This window comes from Haplochromis burtoni, unplaced genomic scaffold (assembly GCF_018398535.1).
Source record: "Haplochromis burtoni strain Fernald_Lab_line unplaced genomic scaffold, NCSU_Asbu1 Contig_363, whole genome shotgun sequence".
Taxonomy (NCBI): Eukaryota; Metazoa; Chordata; class Actinopteri; order Cichliformes; family Cichlidae; genus Haplochromis; species Haplochromis burtoni.
In genome coordinates this window covers 311,581-337,769 of record NW_024582724.1, presented here as the reverse complement: position 1 = coordinate 337,769, position 26,189 = coordinate 311,581, and the positions used below count along the sequence as shown (strand labels likewise).

At 42.7% G+C, this 26,189-nt stretch overlaps 1 protein-coding gene across 2 annotated transcripts; it reads right to left on the bottom strand.

Annotated features, from left to right (window-relative positions):
- Positions 1-2: 2 nt before the first annotated feature.
- fbxl16 (F-box and leucine-rich repeat protein 16) lies at positions 3-25,935 on the bottom strand. 2 transcript variants are annotated; one of them, XM_005943089.2, is made up of 7 exons: positions 25,390-25,931; positions 11,394-12,099; positions 9,589-9,831; positions 9,159-9,424; positions 4,959-5,043; positions 4,695-4,758; positions 3-3,321 (listed from the first exon to the last, which is right to left on the bottom strand). In XM_005943089.2, exons 2-7 carry the CDS (start codon positions 12,090-12,092, stop codon positions 3,173-3,175), a joined length of 1,506 nt encoding a protein of 501 aa, XP_005943151.1. In that variant the 5' UTR covers positions 12,093-12,099; positions 25,390-25,931; the 3' UTR covers positions 3-3,172. The 2 variants fall into 2 exon arrangements, with proteins under 2 accessions (XP_005943151.1, XP_005943153.1); XM_005943091.2 differs by lacking the exons at positions 3-3,321; positions 4,695-4,758; positions 4,959-5,043 and adding an exon at positions 7,210-8,349 and having other exon boundaries at positions 25,390-25,935.
- Positions 25,936-26,189: the final 254 nt, after the last annotated feature.

Here is a 26,189-nt window from a genome sequence, read left to right as displayed (position 1 = left end):
TGTTACATAGTTCAACCTGTAGTTTAGAGCAGTACATGTTTATTTAACTAGTATTACAAAATGGATTTTGTCACTAAATATACACACATCAGCTCGTTTCATGTTTGCATGAATCCAAACCACTTTGTTGTCCAGAAGGAAAGATCTTTTTCAAACCTCAGCAGGTACAAGTACGACACAAGAAGCTCTCAGGCCTGCACGTCCTCTCAGTCATTGTATGGTCAGATAAGGAATCAGCACACACTGTGTGTGTGTGTCTGCGTGTCATATTCAGTAAACGATTTATTTGGCTGCTTTTGTAAAGCTGCGCTCCTCAGATGTAGACACAATACTGTAGTAGAAATGACTCAAAATAAGGGCGGATGATGGGGTTGAGTTTGTTGCTGTTGTTTGTCGTGAGGATGCAGCTGTGCATCCCAGCGCTCCTACGTAAACATGTATGTGAAGCTGTTGGAAGCTCATCCAAAGCAAAAATACTGACAGAGCACAAACACAGCTGATCAGGAGTCGAGGCAGGAGCATGGTGCACAACGCAGTGTGACAGCTGAGCGACGTCAACCACACGTTGTGCATTACTCATTATAAACTGACTTCAATGACGCGTATAAGAACATGACTACACTGTCCTTTTTGGTTCATCTCCTGACGTAAACTCTGAGTGAAATTTGAATAAATGAATAAATGAATAAATGCTGAGTTAATCTGCAAATACCTGCAAAGGGCACGGTAATCAGGACTTGGAAGTGAGTGTGGTGATGTATAAAAATAGATTCTCACTTAAGCAGCGAGTCAGACTAATAAGAAAACCATCCGTTTATCATGCCACCGTAAAGTGTTTTTAAAAGTCTCTCTCTAAACTAATAAAAGTGGTATGTTAGAACAAGCGTGCTGGATCATGCTCCGATCTTATTTACATCAATCAAATCCAGTATTGTGTTAATAATCTTCCATTCAATCTTCAACAAGCGCACACACACACACGCGCACACACACACACACACACACATATATATATGTATATATATGTGTGTGTGTGTGTGTGTGTATATAAATTTTGTTGCCATATTCAGGACAATCACAATTAGTTAGAAAATTGCCAATTTCTGCTCCCTTATTTTTAAGAAAGGGGAACACAGTCAGCAGAAGTGAACAGATGAAAATAAGATGCTTCTGTGTATTCGGACACTTCACTGATGTCAGTGGTTCATGGTGGTTATAATAATCATCGCAGCAGTGACAGCAATAAATGAAATAAGTCCAGATTAAAAGCAAGTTCTCAAACAAACACGAAATTGATTTAAGAATATCTCTTCAATAAATAAATTACATCAGACACAAACTGATTTAAATAAATAAATAAATACATGAATAAATAAATGTATTCATGTCCAATGAAGAAATGCTGAAGAACATCTAAAAGGAACCGATCTGTAACAAAAAGGCAACTAAAAACATGCATGCTCTACATTGTTCGTACAGTCGGTCCGTTTCACCGTCGTCACTTAGAAACAAGCAGCCACATTTAAGCAACATTTGTCACAAGCAAACGGTGGCTGACGCTGATACGTCTCTTCAACCAGCGAGGCAGGATGGAGGCTCTCTGTCAGGGTGGAAAACGACTCTCGGATTCTTTGGCTTACGGGGAGCTTTTGTCTTTTATTACCTACTGAATGTACTGTAGAATCAAACACTGTAGTAGTTATCGCTTCAGCAGTCCACAGCCCTGGTCAGTGTTATGCTGCTCACGTTACAGTTTACAGCTGATGTCGACTGGGTCAGCGGGGTTTGGTTAGGGTCGGCATACCTACACCTGTCTGCTGCTGCTCCTGTCTTTAGGAGGGGACCCGCGGGATTCCCAGTTACTGATGTCATGGTTACCAGTGTCATTTTACAAACACAACCAGTGGCCAGAAGAAGGCAGCTTAGAGCCCAGTTTGGACTGAAAACGTGAAACCTCATTCATGCTGTTTGTTTTTACTTAGTGGCAGCATTTCTCACCAATGAGACTTTGTTTCTACTGGACATTGTTCTAATAGTTTAAAGTAGTTTTGAATAGTTTCTCTGATTTGAACACCAACAGCAACCCACCTGCATTCACTGCCTGAAAGTAACCTGGCTTTAGCAAACTGCACACAATAAATAAGTAGCTTCAGTGAGCTCAATTTCAAATTCAGACACTAAACGTGACACTCAAAGTTCAGGAAATCAAAACCCCTTTACTGAACTTGTAATTCACTTCTATTCACCATTTCAGACACGAGCATCATATCGTCAGCAGACTCTCTCAGCGTGTCTCCTCCAGGCCTGTAAACTACACCTGTGTGCAAAAACTGTAGAAAGGAGCACAAAACCAAACCAAACGTGAACAGATGTGACTGTTTGTTTGTGGTTTCTTATTACTTTAGTTTTCAGGAGTGGTGACTTTATTCCGAAATGATGGGTCGCTCCAAGTCCACAACGAACACTTGACACACACAAAGGAGAAAAAGAGAGATGTTCCCATCCCTGTCGTCACTGACTGAACTGGTCTTGTTTTTTCCAGCTGGCATGTGGTGTATGGTGCGATGACATATGGCTTTCCCGAAACAAAGAAAACTGAAGCGCCAAATACTTCTGAGAAAAAGAATGAATAAAGCGTTTATATTACACCAACTGATGGGTTCAGTCTGAGATGTCAGTCCTCGTGGTGTCGAGGACTTACACTCACTGCTTTCACCATATACAGGATGTTTACGGCGTGTGACCGCGTATGTAAGTTCCAACAGCTAAAACACATCAATCTTTCCATTTCTCTTATTTCCCGTGTTGCATCTGCCCGTCACTCGCTTCAGTATCCATTAAGTCAACACTATCAGAGTCTTTGAAGATGCCGTCTTCTCTGTAGACAACAGCCAGGAGAAAAACTTGCTCTGAGACGAGATGTTACATCAAACTCTTTGCTCCAGCATCTCCTCAGATACCATCCCATTATCGTCCCGGTCTGGCACGTACCATCGTCTGAGTTCCTTCCTCTCTGTCCAGCTGTGGGTCAGTCTACTCAATGGAGTGGTGTGGAGGAAGACGGGCTGGGTGTAGGGTCAGGTAATGAGCAACAGTGTTACAAGAGGAGCAGTTAGCATTTAGTATAAGAGTGAGAAAAACAGGAAGTATGGTGGTCTGTCGGTCATGGGCCTTATTCGATGACCATGCAGTGAGGCAGGTGCTGCGAGTAGTATTTGAAGAGCTCAGCAGTTGCTCCGGGGCAGTTAGTCAACTCCAGCTCTTCCAGCTCGTGTAGCTGGATGAGGCCTGACAGACCAGTGGTGGTCAGCAGGGGGCAGCCTAGGAGAACAAAGCAGAGGAACACTTCAGCTGTGGGCTTGCTAAAGAAAAGCACTGATCGCTTCTCTCCGGTGATTAATATTTATTCCACAAAAAGCCTGTCAGTAGTGAAAATGATGATATTTTCTAATGGCTTGTTATGTCACAGCGACAGCACACAGCCTACATTTACGATCACATAATCATACAGATGCTCAAAATGTGGAATCAGGAACAACATACAGACAAAAGAGCAGAGGAGCACACTGCACGTGTGCACTGGCTGCACACTCCTATTCTGTTAAAGGATATTTCCTCATTTAGTCCTTTGGTTATTCTGGTAAATGGTAAATGGCCTGTATTTGTATAGCTTTACTATTCCTTAAGGACCCCAAAGCGCTTTACACATCCAGTCATCCACCCATTCACACACCCATTCACACACTGGTGATGGCAGCTACATTCTGGTGGAATAATAAACGACAGATGCTTAACACATCGAGGTTGGTTGAGTTGTTATAATATTGAAGCTAGTCCTTTAGATCTCCGTTTTTATTAAGTGGTAACAGGACTCCCAGGGACTGTAACTCCCAGAGAGGGCATTTGGATTCTTAGTCTAGAAGAGTGGAACAGCTGTACACCAGTTACTCCTGCAAGAGTGCCGCTAGCATACAGATGCTTTCATGTCTGTGTGCTGCAGATGACAAACTTCACGACTTCTTTGCAACTAAGTTCTTGAAATATGTGACCCCTGCATATATTTCATTTCAGAAGACTCTGTAGCAAACAAAACCGAGTATTGCACTCAACTTAACTAGCTGTGTGATTCTGCACCTTTTTTAATATTACAGTGTCAGTCAAAACACTTGACACATTCAGACACTTTGGACTGGCACAGTGGTTGTTCAGCCGGCCGGCCACATCCAATCCTATTGGCTGCCCCTGGCCAGCCTGTGTGAGGTCAGCAGGAAATTAGCATAATAATGAGACATCATGCATTTTGACCCATTTCAGTGTCTAAATACTCTTTGATAAACTCTCCATCACAGAATAGCTAACTGTTGTTCTGGGAGAGCAGGAAAGTGCTGTATAAGCACCTGTGCATTTACCATCCACTGCCCACACGATTTCAGATGGAGCTGCTCGATGTTTCTTGTCTGATGAAGAGCAGGTGTGTTTGAAATGTCACCAGATGAAACCATAAAGGAATCTGGAGGCCTGCAGTGTGCCATGGTTAATCCGTTTTTATTTGGAAATCAGTGCCTTCTGTTTTTATTTCCATATATTATATTACAAACAGGGTTGTACGCTGAAAGCATGTCACTAACTCAGATACAACAGACCCACATTATAAAGGACTTTATTTGGGGAAAGATGGATCAAGATGATCATACCTGCAAGAGACAGTAGGCGAAGACTTCTCATGCCAAATAAATGCTGCAGTCCAAAATCTTGCACCTGCAACAACGACAAATGACATTCAAAATTCCAGAACTGCTTAGCCTGGATATAGTATGTTAGAAGTAAGATCTGTATGGTGTCAGCTACAGTCTGTTCCTATAGCTGCACTGCAGCATGTACAGATGCTGTATCTTTGACGCTGCCTTGTTTTTTCTTTTTTTAAATTACAATTCCAATAAATGTCATGTTTTTGTTACCTGACAGCACCAGCGCAGATAGAGACTTCTTAATGATGACATGGTAGACAGGTATCCCAGGCCTGTGTCTGTGATCCGTACACACCTAAAATCACACACAATCAGCAACATTACACCTTCATCTAATGACGCCACGTTTGAGTGGAGGACTGTGTGTAGACGTGGTTACACAGGACTTTCTTATTACAGCGTGCTCTCAGAGAGCAGATCATGACATTTATTTTTGATGTTGACGAGGTTGTAAAAGAGGTCAGAAAGAAGTGTTTGTATTCATGCTATTTGCCAAACAAAGGAAACCTGGCAGAATTTAAAGAAGCAAAACTATATCTGTCAAATCCATCGAATTTAGAAACAAAACACTGAATTCTGACTGTGATTCTACTGAAACTCTGAACTGGAAACCACATGGAAACAGTGTGTTTGAGTGAATAAACTTCATAAATAGTTTAGAATAATGTTGGAAAACCACATGGTTCAACTTTCAGTCCTCGCAACCAAACAGCAGCCAACAAAGTCAGGTGTGTGTGTGTGTCTGCAAACACAGATGTTCCCTCCAGATGTTCCAGCAGCAGGGAGGATATCAGTGTATAGTTACCCATTCACTTACATTTAAATTACATTTAAAATATTTAAGTTTTTACACATTAAGAACTTTAAAAACTGCTGAGGTCTCAAACATCAGTGCCATGATTCTACTGTCCTATCAGGGTGAGGAGGGCCTCAAAACGTCAAATTCACATTGTCACTGTAAAATTATAACTGAATGTAGGTTTTAAACTGATTACATCTGCAGATATATGACTTTTTACTTTAGTGGAATTCCACCAAGTGTGTTGGGATCTGGAATCACTGCAGGATCTTTCAAAGTATTTTCATTGCAATTGCTTTGCTGACAAGGATTTGAGGTATTTTATTTACCGTGAGGATCCTTTTTTAAACTCTCAGACTGGCTACAGGAATGTATTTAATGGCTCTTGTGAGTATGACAGGAAACTTAGTAAGAAAATAAAGATTTTGGGACGAGGATTTGAGCACATTATTGCAGTTACAAGACTGGAAGGATCATCAGACAGTGGTGAGGGAAGGCAGGCAGTGAGAGCTGATGCTTGTCTTTTTGTCTTTGAGCCCCTGCCTACCAGTATGGAAGGAGACAGTCTCAGAGGTCAGGGGTGAGACTGAAGTCGGAAGACTGATGTCATGGTTTTCAAAAATCTAGTCAGCTAGGGATCGGGATGGAGATACATCTCCATCTCAAAACAGCAGTAAACACACTTCCTAGCCCTGGCTGACTGTTTCACTGACGTGATGTAAACAGAAGCACTTATCAGTTACAACCGGAGGCATTCGGTGCTGAGATGTGAAATACTTTTCCAGTTTGAGATGATGTGTCTCAGTAATTCACTATGAGAACTGGGAAAGTCACTAGGGATGGATTTACATCCTTTTTGTTGTTTCGAGGAAGTTGGAGGTGCAGCAGGATGTTATGTAAGAGATGCAATTGTAGGACATCAAACCGAAAATCTATATCTGCAAAAGTCTGCGAAGTATTTTATCTTTGGTACGGTATCTGGCATATACGGATATTGTAAGTTAGAAAACACAGCCAAAGAGTGGAATGATGGGCCAGCTGGAGAACACACAGGACAGTCTGAGACTGTGACGAAGAGCTGAGTGTGTGGTCCAGAATGGTTACATTTAAATAAATACATTTTACTACAGAGATTAGAGCATGCTGCAGGCATTAAAAGTACTTGTGGCAGGGTCTGCGGTGCCGTTGCAGGGAAGGTGGACGCACCTGCACGGCATCCGCAATCATGACCCCGCCGGCTTCAGAATGGGAAAGAGGGTCTGTGTTGTGTTTGTTGCTGTCAGTGTGTGTGGCTAGTGGCGGGAAAGCTGCAGCCAGCTGTGTGTAACCAGCAACCGAAGTAAAAGGAGACTGTTAAAGAATGCTGAAGCATGGTTGTGCTGCAGTGGTTTGTATCATATCTATCTAATAGACTCCAGTTTGTTCATGTAAATGGAGAGTCCTCTTCACACACTGAGGTTAATTATGGAGTTCCACAGGGTTCAGTGCTAGGACCAATTCTGTTTACATTATACATGCTTCCCTTAGGCAGCATCATTAGAAGACATAGCATACATTTACACTGCTATGCAGATGACACCCAGCTCTATCTGTCCATGAAGCCAGATAACACACACCAATGAGTTAAACTGCAGGAATGTCTTAAAGACATAAAGACCTGGATGGCCGCTAACTTTCTGCTTCTTAATTCAGATCAAACTGAGGTTATTGTACTCGGCCCTGAAAAGCTTAGAAATATGGTATCTAAGCAGCTTGCATTCTGGAAACAGACACCCTGTCTTCTTGACAGAGCATATAGTTAGAGCCTGAATCTTCCCTTAGATTGGCTTCCTGTGATTCACTTAGCATTTCTCCTTCTCTTACTATCTTTTCACTCACTGTCTGTTTTTACACCTCTCTGCATTTAATTATACATTATAATTCATCTCTGGCTCTCTTCCACAGTGTGTTATTTATCCCATCTTCCTCCAGTCACAACCAACTGGCCCCGCCCCTCCCTGAGCCTGTTTCTGCTGGAGGTTTCTTCCTGGTAAAAGGGAGTTTTTCCTTCCCACTGTCGCCAAAGTGCTGCTCATAGAGGGTTGTCTGACTGTTGGTGTCATTTGTATTATTGTAGGGTCTTACCTAATAAGATTGAATTGAATTTAAATTAGAAAATAACAAGTGAGCTTACATGAAGTGTCAAGCCCCACAGCACAAACACATTAGTACAATGACATAATCAAGCTCACACTGGTGACCTGTCCAGCCTATACAGCTGGGATAGGCTCTGGCCCCCTGCCATCCTGAGTCAGAACATTGATGGAATCCAAATGTACTTCCTGTGTTACTGAAGTTTAGTTTTCACTGAAATTGTGTTATATTTAATATTATTTATCTAACTACAGCAAGCTATGATACAACAGCAACAACATGTTGTCATTGTTACATGAATAATGAATGAGTAAAGGTGTTTACACACTGAGCATGTTGGGGGAAAGTGAGAAGAAGTTCAGATTTTTCAGAGGCAAACTTGCAGTGCGTTGTGTACACACACACTGAAAGTGTTCTTGCAAATCGTCATCCTCAAAAACACACTGTGAAAAAAAACAAAGTTGACATTAGGCGATGATGAGCTGTGTTTCTGAATAAGAAAAGGAAGAGAGTGAGATTCTCGGTTCATCCATTTCCCAGGAAAGGCGGCAGCGGGGAGGATTTCACGGTTTGATCCAGGAGTGGAAGTTGCTTCACGACTGCATTTGTGCATATTTCAGGATGTGAGTGGGGTAGTGTGAGCTCTTGTTGGGAGAGTTGGGACCACATCTGAGGAGGCAGAGAAATCATTTCAGAGAGCCGACTGACCCGGAGCAGCATCTACCTGCGTGTCTGACGTAAAATAGGATTACTGTTTCCATATAGTACCAATGTGTGTTTTAAATTACAAGTGCACTTGTTGCCCAATCAGATTGTTCAGATATGCTATAGTTCTAAAAAATGAAAGCTGCAGATTCAGTGTGAGTGGCTTTATTATAGATAGATTTTATGCGTCTAGTGTGTAAAGGCCTTAAATGAAAATGTTTCTTCCTGTCCCAGAACATTACTGCACTCGACAAACGCTCCTCACACTGACAGCAGAGGAGCTCAGTGCCTTGCCATGGACACTAACTTGTGGCGCACAGGTGCTGCCTTCAAATGTGAGGACTGAAATAGACACCTAAATATTAGAAAATCACTTGATGCACACTAAATCCTCACTGAGTTAAAGATAAATTGGCCAAGTCTACAAGTTCTTGCACCAATAAAACACCAGCTGCAACTCAGGCTGTAGAGCAGGTTGTCCACTATTCAGCTCTCACAGACAGCAGACCCTCCATGTATTAAAGTGACCTTAAGCAAAATAAGTTCATGCTGGCTGCAGATTAGCACTGCTAGATGGATGAGAACACAGCACACACCTCCACATCTGTAACCTTTGCCCAGTAAACATTTTATCCCTAATCGTAATACCTGTATGAGCATGAGTTGTATCTTTATTGCCACTGAAGCGGATTAATTATCGTAACTTCCTTTTGTATGAATATGACCTGATTACAGACTCCGTCTACGTGCGCAGGACGGCAAAGAACACTCACCTGTCCAGCACCAGTTCTTCCAGCTTGTGCAGGTCGCAGGCAATGTACTCCAGAGCCATGTCCGTGATCCGAGGGCACCAAGACAAGTCCAGGCTGCGGAGCTTGCGCAGGTTCTCAGCGACCAGCTCAACACCATCATCTGTGATCTTGGAGCAGCCAGAGAGACTGAGAGAAGTCAGGTTTGGCAGGCTATGGACCATGTTTACCACACCATGGTTGGTGATCTCCCAGCACGAGTGAAGCCGCAGAGTGTGGGTGGTGTAGCCCTGTGGAGGAATTTTACTTTTTTAATTATGTCAGTAACTAGTAAGGAATTAAGAAAGATGAAGCCAAAAAAGTTGTTTGGATTCTAAGAAGTCCAATATAGAAAAAAGCTTGAGGACAGCTAAACTAGGCAGCACTTTATATCATTATTATTTTAACTTCCTACCTGCTTGGCTGTAAAGTAGGCCATGGCTGTGTCAGTGACATGGTAAGCCTGCAGGGTCAACTCTGACAAGTTGGGCAGGAGCTGTGAGATAGCAGCAATGGCATCATCCGCCACATTGATGCAGTCACTGACGCTGAGGGACGTGAGGCGAGCGTTGAGGCTCGACCAGAGGCCAGCCTCTGTGAAATCGTTGCAGCCTGACAGTTCGAGATGCATCAGGCCCTGCATTTGCTCCAACATAACCTGAAACACAAGAAATAACATGTGAAATGTAATTATACCCACAGGCACTGTAAAGTCTCCTGAGCCAGCAAACATTGGACAACATATTATCTAAAAAAATGAATGAATGAAATCATTGTATGAGGCTACAGAGCGAGGAGAGAAAGTCCTGAGGTCATCACTATCAGACGTAGTGTCTGACATGCAATAAACCCACAGGTTTTATGGTGAGCTCACTGACACCAGCAGTCATGCAAATCTTTCAGTTCATTTTATATATTTATACAGCGCCAAATGGCAACAACAGATGCCTCAAGGCTCTTATTATTATAAGGTAAAGACCTGCAATAATACAATCTACATCTGTGCTCAGATTAATGAGATGGATGAAAAGAAACTCAAGCCCACAATCTTTCATTCTCAATATACCATGTGTTAGAAAGCTGTGATTGCTATTACTGACACACTGCCACTATGGGGACTAGCTAATCAATAAGAGTGATCAGGAGAACCATAAATACTGATCTAAAAGCCAGTTTTAAAAGATCTAGTAATCATCCAATCACTGTGGGGTCCTCCCACAGGACAGTGAAAGGTGTGAATGTGAGTGTGTATGGTTAGCCCTGCGTTAGCCTGCGTTAGCCCTGCGTTAGCCCTGCGTTAGCTGGCACAGGCTCCAGCACAAACCTAAGCTGACCATGAAGTGATCAGCTGTCTACTTTCTGTGTTCAGAAACCTAAAACTGGCACTCTGTCAGCAGGACAAAGACCGTCAATCAATCAAGCTTCAGTGATCAAGGTGACAAATCAGCTGTCTGAGCTAACACATATACGCAAATACAACTGAAACATTTTTATGCAAAATCCATCATTGCTCTCATTACTGACACGTCAATCCCATGTTTCATGCCACAGTTGTCACTGGTTACAAGTCCTTTTATTTTCAGCAGAAAGAGTCTAATTCACAGACTTTTATAATATTGTTGCTGCATTAGTGTCATCAGCAGTGATGCCTTAAATATCAGGGCTGAAACTGATTTAAAGACAGAAACAGTTTGGGTAAAAGTACAACAGCTGCCAGTTATTTAAAATCTCTGTTTTGCTGGTTACATGTCACCAGTTTGTCTCAGCAAAATACACGTTCTACTGTTCACTGTGATAAAAACTCACGAGGTTTGTGTCAGGGAAAGTGAGCCAAAGGTGGTTTCTCTGTGCTTCACACTGTGCTTCAGACTGAACTTTGTAACACAAGAACAATGAATGAATGAAAGTAATGTGCGTGCTAACAGGTGAAACCAGGTGTCTGGAAACAAAAACTGTATTCATCTTCACATAAGGGTGCAGCATGAACTAAAAGAGGAGAAGAAAAAGCAGTTCATAAAGATCAAACACAAATGCAATTTAAGACACGGGGAAGTAGAATCTACATTCTTAATGGCTCGATCCACAAATAGTGATAATAAATTGGTACATCAATGATGGTGCTTTCATTGCTGATGAAACTGCGAGGAAGAGCTGGAATGGCTCCACTTTTGCAGGTATGGCTTGGACTGAACGTTTTATTGCAAACACACTGCGACTTACCTCCAAACCAGCATCTGTGATTGTGGACCTCTTGAGGCTGACTGACCGAACACCCTTCTTGGACAGCGGGTAGTTGTCAATGAACTCACAAATGTCAAGGTCTGAAACACCGACTAAACAGAACGACTGAAATCCACGCAGAGCAAAGGCCTGGAGGCTGACAAACTCCTTCTCCCCATTGGGCAGTAAGGTGTACAGCTCTTTAGCATGCAAGATGGGTGTCACTCCTTCCCAGAACTTAGGCTGGTACAGCACCTTGCGCCACGTCTTGCACACCTGCGCCAGTACACATTTCTCCGCTGTGGTGAAGTACCAAAGCAGCCGGTTGAGCAGCTTCTCATCCAGAACGAGCTGGCGCTCCAGCAGTACAGGTTTGGGCAGGGTGAGAGGAGGAAGCTGGCAAAGAGATGGTTTCAGACCCACCAGAGGTTTCCCAGGCTCAGAGGGCAGGAGAGGAGCTGCAGCGTGGGGCATACCTGGACCATCCAGGTGGTGATGGTGATAGGATAGAGAAGATGGTGGAGGAGGAAGGATGGAGGGTACAGAGGAGGACTGACACAGGCGGTTCTTGGCGGCAGGCGTCCCCTTGGTGATGCTGGCACTGCCCAGGCCGTTGGGCTGGCTGGGAGGCAGCTTCACCATCCCGTTACGAGTCACACAGGAGGACTTCAGTTCACTCGGTGTGGACATGTTCAACATTGGGAATCTGGTGAAAGAAAGCAAATGCAAAGAGCGCCGTTAAACACTGAAAGACAAAACTGGAGACAAATTTACAGAGGAATGAAAAATTACTATTCTAACACATTTCTGTGGAAAAGATTATGAATTTAGATTTAAACAATTTGCTGATTTGCAGGACTAACACATCTGAGGTCATTTTAAACTATTCAAACTGATATTGCAGATTTATAATTTCTTTAAATCTCTGCTTTCATGGGCGCCGGTTTAGCTTCCTGGAATGAGCAGACGACCACACGCTGCACAGCTGAGCCCGCGGCCTGCATGTCTTCCCCTCTTTCTTTCCTGTCAGTCTTCACTATCCTTATCAGAAATATGGCTACTTTCATTAGACCACTGTGAGCAGATCTGATGCTGTTTGTCTAAATATATTGTTTCATTTATTGTGCTTCCATCTGGGCCTTCCAGGAAGAGCACGGGTGCTGAGGCGTGCGAGGGACAGGTGTGTTTCCTTTGGCGTCGTGCTCTTGATCTAAGCCAGTAACTACAGCTATACTCCTAAACATTCGTTTCATACAAATTATAGTAGCTACCATAAAAGTTAACCAAACTGCGTCCACTGTGAAAACTCTGACATCTTATTTGAAAGCTATTCTACCCACATGATGTTGCAGATTTTCATAAACAGAAGCTTGTTGTGTCCAATATTTTGAATTCGCTGTGTGTTTAAAATGGCACACATTCTGTATGTAGGAGTCATGTGGAATTCTTTACAAGTCCTGTTTGCTGGAAACAGAGCTGCTTCACCTTCAAAGTAAAGGCTGTGCATTTAGCAGCAGCTGAATAACAAAGTCCTTCTGTTGGTCCAGGCAGCAGGCCCCTACGTCTCCCCAGCCTCCTCCTCTGGCTCCTCTGGCAGGACATCATAACATAATCTCAGCATCTACCCTGGGCTTCCCGTCTGTTGTGTCCATCTGGGGGCATTGTAGTTAGACACCTTTACTTCACTGACTCCTTTCAGTGTGTCTCTGTCTCTGGGAGAGCTCAGAAACCAGAGGCCTATATCTGTCATCTCATTCTTTCAGTCAGTACTCACAACATTTGAAGAGCTAAATCCACAGCTTTGTTCTCTGTTCACCATGACAGGCTGGTCCACAGCGCTCCTCACTCCTTCCCTCACTGCTTAAGAAGACCCAGAGATACTCCCACAAGTATCGCTGCCCAGTCCATACTGCACTAGAAGCTCGTGGCCTTTCTGTGGGCGGAGGGTCCACAGGAGGATTGACACATGTAGCTGTCCCCAAGACCGGGCTCCAGGGTGGGGCCTGGATAACCTGGATCCAGGTGAGTTAACATGTTTCAGTGTGATTCACACTTGGCTGGCCAGGACCAGTCTGCCATCAGAGAACCTACCAGGGCTGGTATTACTGTAACATCTGCTATTGGAGGTAAGTCAACTGTAGCTCAGGAGGTCAGGCTGGTCATCTACTAATCAGAGGGTTGCTGGTTCAATCCCCATCTGCTGCCAGTCTGTAGTCTTGTGTGAGATAGTAACCCCCATGTTGCATCGTTTGGAATGTGTTAGGTAGCCCTGACCCCGTTATTTGAACACTCGGTCTTCTTACTAACATTTAAGAGAACCTGACATGATATCGAAGTAAAAGACAGCACAGTGTAAAGGAGTGAGGCCTGTTCTGTGTGCCCTCCCTGTATCAGTAGCATGAAAGCTCAAACCACTCAGTTATATAACATGGTGACTGTGGTGCTCAGACGCACAGCACTATCTCCCTGTCCAATTCTATTAACACAGCTAGATGTGATGCTATATGCTATATGTGCATGTATGCACAACAAAGGCACTTTTCAGTATGAACACATTGGGCATTTTCTCACTTTCATGTCTTGTCAGCTCCTCAGCAGACTGGCACTGCCTCTGCAGTAGCATAAACAAGGTTCATCCATTACATAATACGCCAGTGTTGTCAGCAACTGTGGCTACAGCGAGCACAATGAAATGTTTCAGAAAGCAAACACTTCAGAGTAACGTCAGGAGAACCCATCAGAGCAAAGACAGCTGGAACAGTCCCTCTGATATCACAGATGCAAAGTTTACCACAAAGACTACACAGATAACACAAAGTGATGCTACACACAGTCTGCTGTGCCACGTAGCAGCAGTGCTAAACACAGTTTAGCTGATTCACATGAAATAGCCAAGTCTGTGTAAAAAAAAAACGAGATTTTTGGCCCCGAGGGTTCACAGAGGGTTCTTTAATTCTCTGTGTTATTGGAGTCTTTACAATATTAAATGTTTTTAAGGTGACTGTTGTCACAGTTTGGTGCTATTTAAATGAAACTGAACTGAATTAAATTATCTTGATTTTTGTCCCATGTTACAGGCTTCTCTTTCTTTAAGCACTAAATCAGAATCAGAACAGGAAGTGATGCGGGTTACAGTTGCTCCAAGACAGTAACTGTAACAGACTATTTAAATAACACATGGTTACAGATGTAACAAGTTTAAGGAAAAGAACTAATATATAGAAACCACTCAATGAAATCCAACATTCCCGAGTAGAGGAAACACATGTACACATACAATATTGTCATTAGCAGGAAATATCAGTAGTTTGTTCCCTCACATGTGATTCTTACTCAGCATTATGAACTGTGGGTGCAGCTGTGGAGTGTCAGAGTCTGTTTCCCACAGTGCTAGCTGATTAAAAAAATAATAGTTCATGAAATAGTGTATATTTGAAACAACTGCAAAGAGTTTGTGTGAAATAATTCAGGCAATCTATAAAGCACTTTTAAGCAGCTGTTTGATTTTGTGATATATAAATAAAATTGACGTGAGCAGTGGTTAGCCTGTTATCCATCAGTTAGCCGGGGCCTTTCTGTGTGGCTTCTCCTGTTAGCCTTGCACACACTGATCTGTCCGGGGTCTACCCGACCCTCCACCCTGTCACCACTGATACAGGCCCATCAGTTAAGAAAGTGATGGATGGCATTCATGCAAAAACACAGAATAAAATAAATGTCTTTAACCCAAATTGTGGAGTAGTATTAAAAGCAGGGGTGATACAAAGGCATCCAATCAGCAAGCCAGACAGAGCACATAAAGACTGGGCAAGAAGGAAACCAGAAAGCCAAACTACACTGTAAATAAAAATATTAATACATGACAAAATGACTGGGAATAAGGCACAAATATCAGTTTCAGGCTGACCGCCTGTTGCTGCATTTCTTAGAGGGTCCTGCTGCTATCTCTGTTTTTCCTTTAAAGAATAAATCTATGTGCCAAGCATATACTCCATGAGGTACACCCGCTGATCTGCTTACTAACACATATATCTAATCAGTCAGTCACCTAGCAACAAGTCAGTGCACTTAGACAAGGTCGAGGTGACCTGGTGAAGTTCAAGCTGAGGACCAGAATGGTGATGATTTGAGTGAATGTGGTTGGCTGGTGTTTGAGAAACATGCATGACGTCACAGAGATGGTCTGAAAAAGAGAAAATATCCAGTGCTGTGGCTCTCTGGGAGAAAAGGTCTCGTTGATGTCAAAGGTCAGAGTACAACTGCTAGCATGCCACTCCTATCAGCTAAGACCAGGATGCTACAGGTCAGTAATCTGAGACTGTCCGTGATACCCACACGACCACAGCAGGAGCTGAGACGTGCTGCTTAACTCTGAACACTATAGGGACTCCTCTGAGCCACAGGAGAGGCTAAATGCACCTGCACACATGTGTATGCATGCACTGTGACTTTAACTAGAAAGGCTTTAAGAAATTCAAAGAGCTGAAGGAAAGTAGTGCAAAATTTAGATTCGAATAAGGCTTTGGTTGTATGACAGTGTGTACTGTCTTAGTGTGTTTTTGTTATGTTTGTTTGTTGTTAGACATTAAAATAAATCTAGATATTTCAGTCCCTGGTTGTTGTGTTGACACATCTCTACAACATCGCATGGCGATGAGGGGCAAGACTCGAATGGACCAGACACCTGAGTACATGGGGGGGGGTTGCACTCCTCAGCCTCTCTGGGAAGGACTATGCCAGAATACTGGAAAGGAGAACTTGTCCATAAGTCGAACCTCAGATACGTCCGTGTTGTGGGACACTGGACCAGCTCTCTGTCCTCTCAAGGAGCTTTGAGGGTGCGTGGGATTTTGCCCCAGTCTGCATGTGCTTTTTGGACTTGGAGAAGGCATTTGACCACAGTGCTTTGCAAGTATGGGGTCTGTGGCCCATTGCTACAAGCTGTACGTTCCCTATACAACAATTTGAGAAGCTTGGTCCACGTTTTTGAAATCAGTCAGACTCATGGTGGCAGCTGGACTCTGCCATGGCTGCTCTTTGTCACTGATCCTGTTCATAATTTTAGAGGAATTAGAAGGTGCAGGAAGGCTTTACTTTGGTGGCCAGGATTTCTTTGCAAGTGATGTGGTTCTGTTGGCTACATGGGGTGGTGGCCGAGTTTGCTCTGGATTGAGGCCACGACTGCAGTGATGCAGATGCTGCATGTCCTTTATGGTAAAGAGAGAGCTGAGCATGGCAGCAAAGCTCTGCCCTCACCTATGGTCACAAGCTCTGGGTAGTGACTGAGAGAACGAGATCCCAGATATAAGTGGCAGAAAAAAGGGTGGCCGGCCGGAGAAGTTCCTTCATTCGAGACGGGCTCAGAGTAGAGTCGCTACTCTCCAAGGATGCCTCCTGGGTGAGGCGCTCTGGGCATGTCCCCCTGGGAGGAGGCCCGGAAGAAGTAGAAGGAAATGGATGGATAATAATAATAAGCAACAAATATAAAACTTTACAGCAGTTTTACAAATGAGACATTTTTATCCACCAAGGGACTGATAATAATTTTAATGAGACTTTACAAAAAGTAAAATGACTTCAAATAAATGTTACTGTTATTAATTTAATTGGCTACCTCTGCAGCTCCACCAAGCTGTTGTAGACAGAAGTTCATCTTGCTTGCTTATTTTCAGTTCAAATATCCTGTAGCAGCAAAAAGGCAGTGCTGAAATTAACTAAGTGAACATAATATTGTTAAATATTCTTCTTCAAACAAAGGCCCTGCGTTAACATTAGTTATATCTGTTATATCCCAGTGACTCTGGTAACTTCAGTAGATTTATTACTGCCATACAACAACTTTTTACATTTTTTCACAAATGTAAAAAGTCCATCACAATGTTGGACTTTTTTCCTTCATGTTACTTTTGTGAGGTGCAGAGCTGTTTGTTTGTTGGAAATATCTGTTATAAATCATTTTGACACCCACTGTAAACTTCACTGTCAGTCAAAATATTGTTTATGCCTATTTTTGATTATCACTATATGGAATATATAATCATTTACTTTTCACTAACAGGGTTTGATGATCCCTTCTGACTCAGCTAGCCTGAAATACCCAAATCTGACCCGAAGCCCTTTTTATATTCATCTGCTTTACCACAGTGGAAACAATCACAACATCACAAATAAATACCTGGATAATATTGTCCTGAGCGAGGCACAGGGGACAATCATGTTTGATGCTAGTTTTTTATTTTTTAATAAAAACAAACCAACTGTGTGCTTTTAAATGAAGCCAGATCAGCTTTATTTATACAGCACGTTAACATGAAACCAGGCTTCACAACGTGCTGTACATATACAAACAGGATAAAGAAAAATAAAATCAAACACGTTGAAACAAAGTGAGTCGACTCCTTAAAGAGTGCCAAAGGCCTGCCTAACATGCACGGTCACCTCTAAAGTTATACTTAGTTTCTGGTGCCGAGCTGCTGATTGGCCGACCTAAGTTAGCGGGCAGGTGTGTATATGTTCAAACACTTCCTGACAGAGACCCGCTCACAGGGCTAATCTTAAGGCTACTCTGTTTAAAAAGGGATTAATAATAAATATTACCTAATGTCATGAATATCTCTGCTGAAGATGTTATAAAATACAAGATATTTTATATTTCCGTACATGTCATTTTAGTTGTGAATCTTTTGCATTTTTCATACTGATTTTCTGTGCTGTAGTGAAAACAATCCACAGAGGTCAATGTTATCTAATTCTATTATAAGGACAGACGGCTCTGAGATGAGAGCATGCCTGACTTACAGACTACTTTATGATATATTCAAAAAGCTCAAACCATGTTTCAACAAGTCTATCACAGCTGTCCATACAACACTGTTAAACTTTGTTATTGAAGTTTCAATATTAAATATGATCAGTTTCTCTTTATTAGTCTATGTGGAAGTCTTTTAAGGGTGTTGTCATTACAATATTCCTTAAAAGCCTTTACTTGTCCCAGCTATCTTCCAATTAATCAAAGATGCATTTCGGCTGCTGTCAATCAGCTACAGAAATCTACACGAGTACAGGTGACGGGTGATCGTCTTATGGCCTCTAACTGTGAACGTGTCTCTGCTGCGGTGAGGTCCTGTTAGGCCTCGATGCAGGATTCAATACCGTTAATGACTAAAACAAACTGCTGTTATTAAAGGAAATTCATTGCACTGATAAATTCCAGTGTGTTCGTGTAAATGAGTCCACGAGGTTCTGTACTTGGACCGATACGTTTGACATGATATATTCCTCTCTCGGGACGTATTTTTCAAAAACACTGCTGATGATCAGAGGCTCAAAACCAACTAGAGAAAAGGTGGATTCTGTTCATCTGGACGTGGCGTTTTCAGTGAGCTTTGATCAATGGTCATGAGAGTTATATTAATGATGAAGGGACTGACCTCCCAGCCCATTGTTCCTCAGTGGGCTGGTGTCAGTCATCATGCAAATGTCCTGTTTATAAGACTGAAACCTGCAGTCAGCTGAGACTGAAGACGTCACCTGATGATGACGAAACGTTTCTCCCGCTGAAAACATCCAGATGAACTGAATCAACGTTTTTTGCTTACCTGCATGATTGAGCGTGCATCAAGACAACTAGAGAAACTATCAAAACTTCTAAATATTTTTGTTTTCATTTCTTATTCTTACACTTTATATATTTTTTAATTTATACAGCTGAATCCTTTAAGATGCTCTGCTAAACCTTTACTGCAGCCACTGTCAGCCACTTGTTTGTGGTCTCTCTCCTTCAGTTTGCCAAAATATCCTTGGGTAAGAGACTGAACCTCATATTTGCTCTCTGGGCAAACTGCATCCCTGGAGTATGAATGACTGTGAATGTTAGATAGAAAGCACTTAGGTGTAGAAAAAAGTGCTTGTGCAAATGAGGGAATGGCGCTTGTTGTATAAAGAGTGCTCAGATAGAGTAGAAAAGCACTATATAAGAACCAATCCATTTACCATATACAGAGTCACTGAAATTGGGTTGGGTAGAGCCAACAGAGTCATCAATGAACTGAATTATCTGAGATTAACCACATTTTTTGGAAAGCTGAGTTGAATTTCATATGCCACACCCAGGCCTGACCTTCTGTCAGAATCAAGAAATCACTTAAATAGAACCTGCCTGAACAGTAAAGTAGGTCACTGACATCTGTAAGTCTGGAAAGAGTTATAAAACCATTGTAAGGCTTTAGTAAACCACATGGAGAAAACCTGGAACAGTGATGAACCTTTCCACAAGTGGCCAGACTAACAAAACCAGTCCAAGGCCGCATCAAGAAATCACACAAGAAGTCCTAAAAAAGCCCAGATCAACATCTAAAGGACTGCAGGCCTCACTCGTCTTAGTTAAGGTCCGAGGATAATATTTTAGCCCAAAGCACAAAGACGACCAAAAACGGTTTACAAAGGTTCATCTTAGATTTGCCAAAGAAAAAAAGACTTTAGGGAAAATATTCAGTGAAACTGAACTTTTTGGAAGGTTTGAGTCTTATTACATCTGGTGTAAAATTCACACAGTATTTCATAAAAAGAACATCATGCCAACAGTGGTAGTGCGATGGTCTGGGGCTGGAGCGCTAGCTGGAACTGATGGAGTGGTCTCGTCAAAGACTTAAATCTGATCGAGATGTCAAAGCATCTCAGGCTGTTCGTGCGAGAAAAGCCTCCAATGCGGCTGATTGAAGTCACATGTTTCATTTAATCATGTTATCTCTGTCTAATATTAAAATTTGTTTGATGACATGAAACATGGCAGTGTGACAAACATGCAAAAAGAAAAGTTCAGGAAGGGGGCAAAGACTTTTTCACAGAACTGTAGCCATGTACACCTCAGAATCCATCGTGCTATTTCTATCAGTACTCATCAATAAACACCGGTGACCCAGGTCCACTGAAGTGTTCGATGCTTTTTCTATCCTGGCATTCCTGCACTGACAGTGGTTTGCATCGTGTTGTAAGCCTTTCATTCTTGCAGACATGTCTTGATTGTAGACTTTGATGGTGACATGGATCAGTGCTACTGGCTGGGATTTTGTAAAGACAGTTTTCTTATCCAAGGGAAGAAGTGTGAGATCATTCACTTTGATTATCTTCTGTGGTCTTTGTGCATTTCTTTTTCTTAAGACTGTGTCAGATTGGTGACCTGGCATGAATTTCTCTAACAGTTTTGGTTGGTATTTCTTGTGATGGCCTTCTTAGCACTGACGTCTCTTTTCACCACATATTGAGAGCTTTGGTGAACAGCTATAAAATATGAGTTCAGCATCTTCTCTCTCCACTCTGCGTTGTGTCCTCATCTCTCTATCTCTCACTTTCCTCTGAGCTGCCAACTGGTCAGAGTAGATAGCTGTTCACCTTTTAATATGAAGAGAAGGAAACAGATGTGCTAATTCTGCTTTGGATCAAAAAACCTACGATATAAAAGAATACACATGATCATATTCAAAGGCAGATGGTCTATGAATGGCTTAAGACCTTTCATCACCATGTAAATATGTATGTTTGCATTCCTCTCATGTTGATATACAGGGAGTGCAGAATTATTAGGCAAGTTGTATTTTTGAGGAATAATTTTATTATTGAACAACAACCATGTTCTCAATGAACCCAAAAAACTCATTAATATCAAAGCTGAATGTTTTTGGAAGTAGTTTTTAGTTTGTTTTTAGTTTTAGCTATTTTAGGGGGATATCTGTGTGTGCAGGTGACTATTACTGTGCATAATTATTAGGCAACTTAACAAAAAACAAATATATACCCATTTCAATTATTTATTTTTACCAGTGAAACCAATATAACATCTCCACATTCACAAATATACATTTCTGACATTCAAAAACAAAACAAAAACAAATCAGGACCAATATAGCCACCTTTCTTTGCAAGGACACTCAAAAGCCTGCCATCCATGGATTCTGTCAGTGTTTTGATCTGTTCACCATCAACATTGCGTGCAGCAGCAACCACAGCCTCCCAGACACTGTTCAGAGAGGTGTACTGTTTTCCCTCCTTGTAAATCTCACATTTGATGATGGACCACAGGTTCTCAATGGGGTTCAGATCAGGTGAACAAGGGGCCATGTCATTAGTTTTTCTTCTTTTATACCCTTTCTTGCCAGCCACGCTGTGGAGTACTTGGACGCGTGTGATGGAGCATTGTCCTGCATGAAAATCATGTTTTTCTTGAAGGATGCAGACTTCTTCCTGTACCACTGCTTGAAGAAGGTGTCTTCCAGAAACTGGCAGTAGGACTGGGAGTTGAGCTTGACTCCATCCTCAACCCGAAAAGGCCCCACAAGCTCATCTTTGATGATACCAGCCCAAACCAGTACTCCACCTCCACCTTGCTGGCGTCTGAGTGGACTGGAGCTCTCTGCCCTTTACCAATCCAGCCACGGGCCCATCCATCTGGCCCATCAAGACTCACTCTCATTTCATCAGTCCATAAAACCTTAGAAAAACCAGTCTTGAGATATTTCTTGGCCCAGTCTTGACGTTTCAGCTTGTGTGTCTTGTTCAGTGGTGGTCGTCTTTCAGCCTTTCTTACCTTGGCCATGTCTCTGAGTATTGCACACCTTGTGCTTTTGGGCACTCCAGTGATGTTGCAGCTCTGAAATATGGCCAAACTGGTGGCAAGTGGCATCTTGGCAGCTGCACGCTTGACTTTTCTCAGTTCATGGGCAGTTATTTTGCGCCTTGGTTTTTCCACACGCTTCTTGCGACCCTGTTGACTATTTTGAATGAAACGCTTGATTGTTCGATGATCACGCTTCAGAAGCTTTGCAATTTTGAGACTGCTGCATCCCTCTGCAAGATATCTCACTATTTTTGACTTTTCTGAGCCTGTCAAGTCCTTCTTTTGACCCATTTTGCCAAAGGAAAGGAGTTGCCTAATAATTATGCACACCTGATATAGGGTGTTGATGTCATTAGACCACACCCCTTCTCATTACAGAGATGCACATCACCTAATATGCTTAATTGGTAGTAGGCTTTCGAGCCTATACAGCTTGGAGTAAGACAACATGCATGAAGAGGATGATGTGGACAAAATACTCATTTGCCTAATAATTCTGCACTCCCTGTATATAGACTAATGCAATCCTTTTGTTATGAAGTTAGGATGTTATTATCAAAAACTCTGGTAAAAGCACTACAATCTGAAAGTTGTGACAACATGGGCAGCCAGAAGACCAATGCAGGCAAAAGAGGTGCAGCACCAAAGGGTCGGATGTTTTTTAGGTAGAATGGGGCTCAAGAAGAGCCAGCCGTTTGCATGCACTTGGAAAAGAGACGCCAGAAATAAAGATCAAACTGGAAAAAACACCAAAAAGTGATGGCAGAGAGTAATCAATCACATTCAACAGCTGCATGTAAAAGCCTGGGAGGTATAAAGAGAAGTCATGGTGGGAAGTTCCCGATGCGGCATGAGCCAATAGCAGCATTTTTAGATCAACTAAGAGACGGCGTGTTGGAGCAGGACAGGAGCCGGGCAGCTGAAAACTCTGCTGCCCGTTGCGCGTTTGTGAACTCTAGAAACTATAAGTACAAGCTTCTAAGAGCTCTGTTTGGGTAATATAGTAATAACATATATATTCTGGTGGGGCGCACCCACTCAGGAGAGTTTATGTGAGGAGAATGATTTGACATTCAATTCTAGAAGCCAATGAATTGAAGAAGGGGTTGACTTTTCCTCGAGCTACATGATGACAAACCTGCCATCAGCATTTGGGGTTTTTTGTCTGCTTGCTTTTAAATGAATAGAAAAATGATACATGCAGGGTCAAAACTATGCATAAAGTACACAATCGGCACTTTTCTAATTATTCTAAATATTCTTAACTATTTAAACATCTTTCAGTATCCTGCTCTGTCTGCACACCACAACCTGAGTTTGCCACGTATCTGTTCTTTAATTTTAATAACGGTACAGTACTCTGTTTTGGTAACTATTGTCCATGATGTAAATATGTAAAGACTGTGTGTGCTTCTGTTCTGTTTGTTTACGTGTGTTTTTTGCTGCTGTTACAACCACATTTCCCCCTGTGGGACAGTTAGAGGATTCTTCTATTCTAAAGCACAACTTAGATCTGGTCAAATGTCCCTTTGGTAAGTTTCCCTTTAAATACATTTTCAGTAGCCGAGTTTTTGGATATGTTAGTTCAGTTTAAATGATTGTAATCCCTGCACAGACTTGATTTTTTTAAGTACTGTTGGGTTTAGTTTTTTTTAACCTTTATTACGACAGAATAGTTGAGAGTGGACAGGAAAGGAAAACTCGGGTCTCTGCTGTAGCCTACCTTTGTGGCATATAGCTCGCTTGCTCAACCTTGTGAGCTACACAACCAGTTTCATTTTGGAAAGGTTATTCCACAACTTTAGCATGCCTTGCTCCACAGCAGGTGTTTCTGCCTTGCTGATGCATGTATCATGCCTAGCAGCCGGTACAGTTTTCTTCAGGTTGAACGACTCACCTCGACTCCTTCAAACATTCTCACCATAAAGCTTCCCTTCAAAAACGACGTTTCTTTGTTCACATGATCACCTATAAACTTTATAAAGTGTCAGTTTTAGATGGTAGCCTCTCATTTAATGGTGATGTAAAACTTGATGGACAGTGGAAAGTGACACATGTTTCCAGTTCATGCCTGGCATGTGCAGACTGGTTTCTGGGCTGGATCTGAACCAGCATCTTCTCCACTGAGGCTGACAGTTTGGGCCTTTGTCGAGTGGCTCCTCCAACTCTTTAATAGCAGCTTCACACTGAGACCGTGCTGACCTGAGTAAAAAACCTACAATTCTGTTTTTCACATTTGTTCATGCAGAGAAAAGTAAGAGAACTTCACCAGGAGGCAGACATTGTAGAATCAGTGCCACTAAATTCTTATTGCATGTTGATTTTTGTATATCTTTGGCCCTGTGTTCCTTTATGGGAAAAGAAAACCAAATAATTACCATTTTTAAGCGCTGTCTAAAGTGTGTGCTGAGCATTCACTGTAGAAAAAGAACAACTCAAAGACCAATATAGCCAAAACATTTCTATCAACGATGAGCGTAACTTAACAAAACTACTGTTTTGTGTTGCTATGTGTGAATGAAGTCATGTGACACATCAGGAGTGACCCCTGCCTGAACAGCAGAATCCCTCCCAGTGAAGCCTGCAATGGTTTAGTTGTTGTCAGATTAAAGGAAATGAGCGCCAGCCTGAAACGGGCTGTATATCACTACGTGTAATATATCACTATTTGCCATCTCGAAACAACCTGTTTTCTGGTGAACCCTCATGATACCACTGATGGTTTTATTCGATAACATACACAAGTGAAAAACTTGCATGGGTGTGGATTTGAAAGGATGTGGCCCTTTACCAAGAATGACCTAACAACCATCCTGAACTGCATTATTAAAAGATGTCCCACACATTTAAATTCGAAGCGAGCTCTTGGTAGCAGGCTTTCCTAACATACTGCTTTTTCTCAATTTGACCTACTTAAGGAGCCTTTAAAATATGAAGCGCAGAAACGCGTAGCGGGCCCACAGAGAATGAAGAAGAGCTGACAGAGCATCATGGGTGGAACCGGGAACAACAGCAACACAAAGGAAACATTGCAGTCCAAATGGATTCCTAAAGCCTGTTTCACTGTTAAACAAACAAGAACGAAAGAGCGTGCGTCATTGACAGACGTTGACGTCATTGTGTTTGTTAACAATACGCAGCTCGATGCGGTTGATCAGCTCCGGCTCCTGAAGGCCTCACCGTGCACACAAAGAACTAAAACATCCACCGCCATTCACCCACATCACCCTCTTCCTGCAGTCTCCTCTTTCTCGCTGTGCGCGGAGGAGCTGCGGCGTGGATGCTGCTGCCATAAAGTAACGCCATCCATCCATCCCCGCCACACACACCTACACCCTGCGATCACGGACACATTTCCCTCGGCCGGCCCTTTCCGCAGTTTACCTTGTAGATGAAAAATCACTCGGGCATTAATCCATGATCAGCACGTCGCTGTCGCTGCCTCGATCACGGTTCTTCCACCGGTGCGGCGCAGAATGGGCGAAATAAATAATTATTACGAGCTGGTCCTGCGTCCAATCGCCGAGCTAAAGATGCGCCATAGACAGAAAACCACATTCGGCTCCTCTGCAAAGTCGTTCGCATCCAAGCACAAGAGCTTGTCTATTGTGTTTTCGATCGCCGAGTCCTACAGTGGCCCTTTCTGTCTCGTAATTTCTCCTCCACACACACATGCACACACGCAGAGCGGAGAGGCTCAGTCTCATTTAAAGAGATAGGCGAGGGCAGCTGGAGCAGCGGCGTGCACAGAGCCACCGTGTCTGCTTCTTATGTAACCCGAGGAGCAGCAGCTTCTGCATGCTGCACACCCCGAAAACCAAACACCAACAGCTGCTTTACCTGTGCCCGTGTGTGTATGTGACTGCTACCTGAAGCAACAGCGCACGTCATTCTCCACTCGTGACAGACAGCAAACTTCACTGAACCCCCATTACTGTGGAGGACACACAAAACTGTGTGTAGGCCGCTCATATGATGCAGAAGTTGGAGCAACATTAAACAATTTGCTCATGAATAAAGAAGCGAGTTATTTAACTCTTCACCAACTGGGTGACTCCGCATGCTCCGACTATTACAGCATTTGTAAACATGCTCTGTGAAAAACTGGTGTTTGACCTTAAGAAAGAGTTCAGGCTGCCACAGTTATCCAGATGTAAGGTCAGCAGCATATGCAGATTCTCGTT

Bases quoted from the DNA above. Each gene is read 5' to 3' on its own strand.
- fbxl16 (XM_005943089.2), bottom strand. From the start codon at position 12,092: ATGTTGAACATGTCCACACCGAGTGAACTGAAGTCCTCCTGTGTGACT. The intron at 9,425-9,588 runs GTAGGAAGTTAA...ATTCCTCCACAG, and splicing joins CCTACTTTACAGCCAAGCAG to GGCTACACCACCCACACTCT. The intron at 5,044-9,158 runs GTGAGTGTTCTT...GTGTGATTTTAG, and splicing joins GAAGAACTGGTGCTGGACAG to GTGTGTACGGATCACAGACA.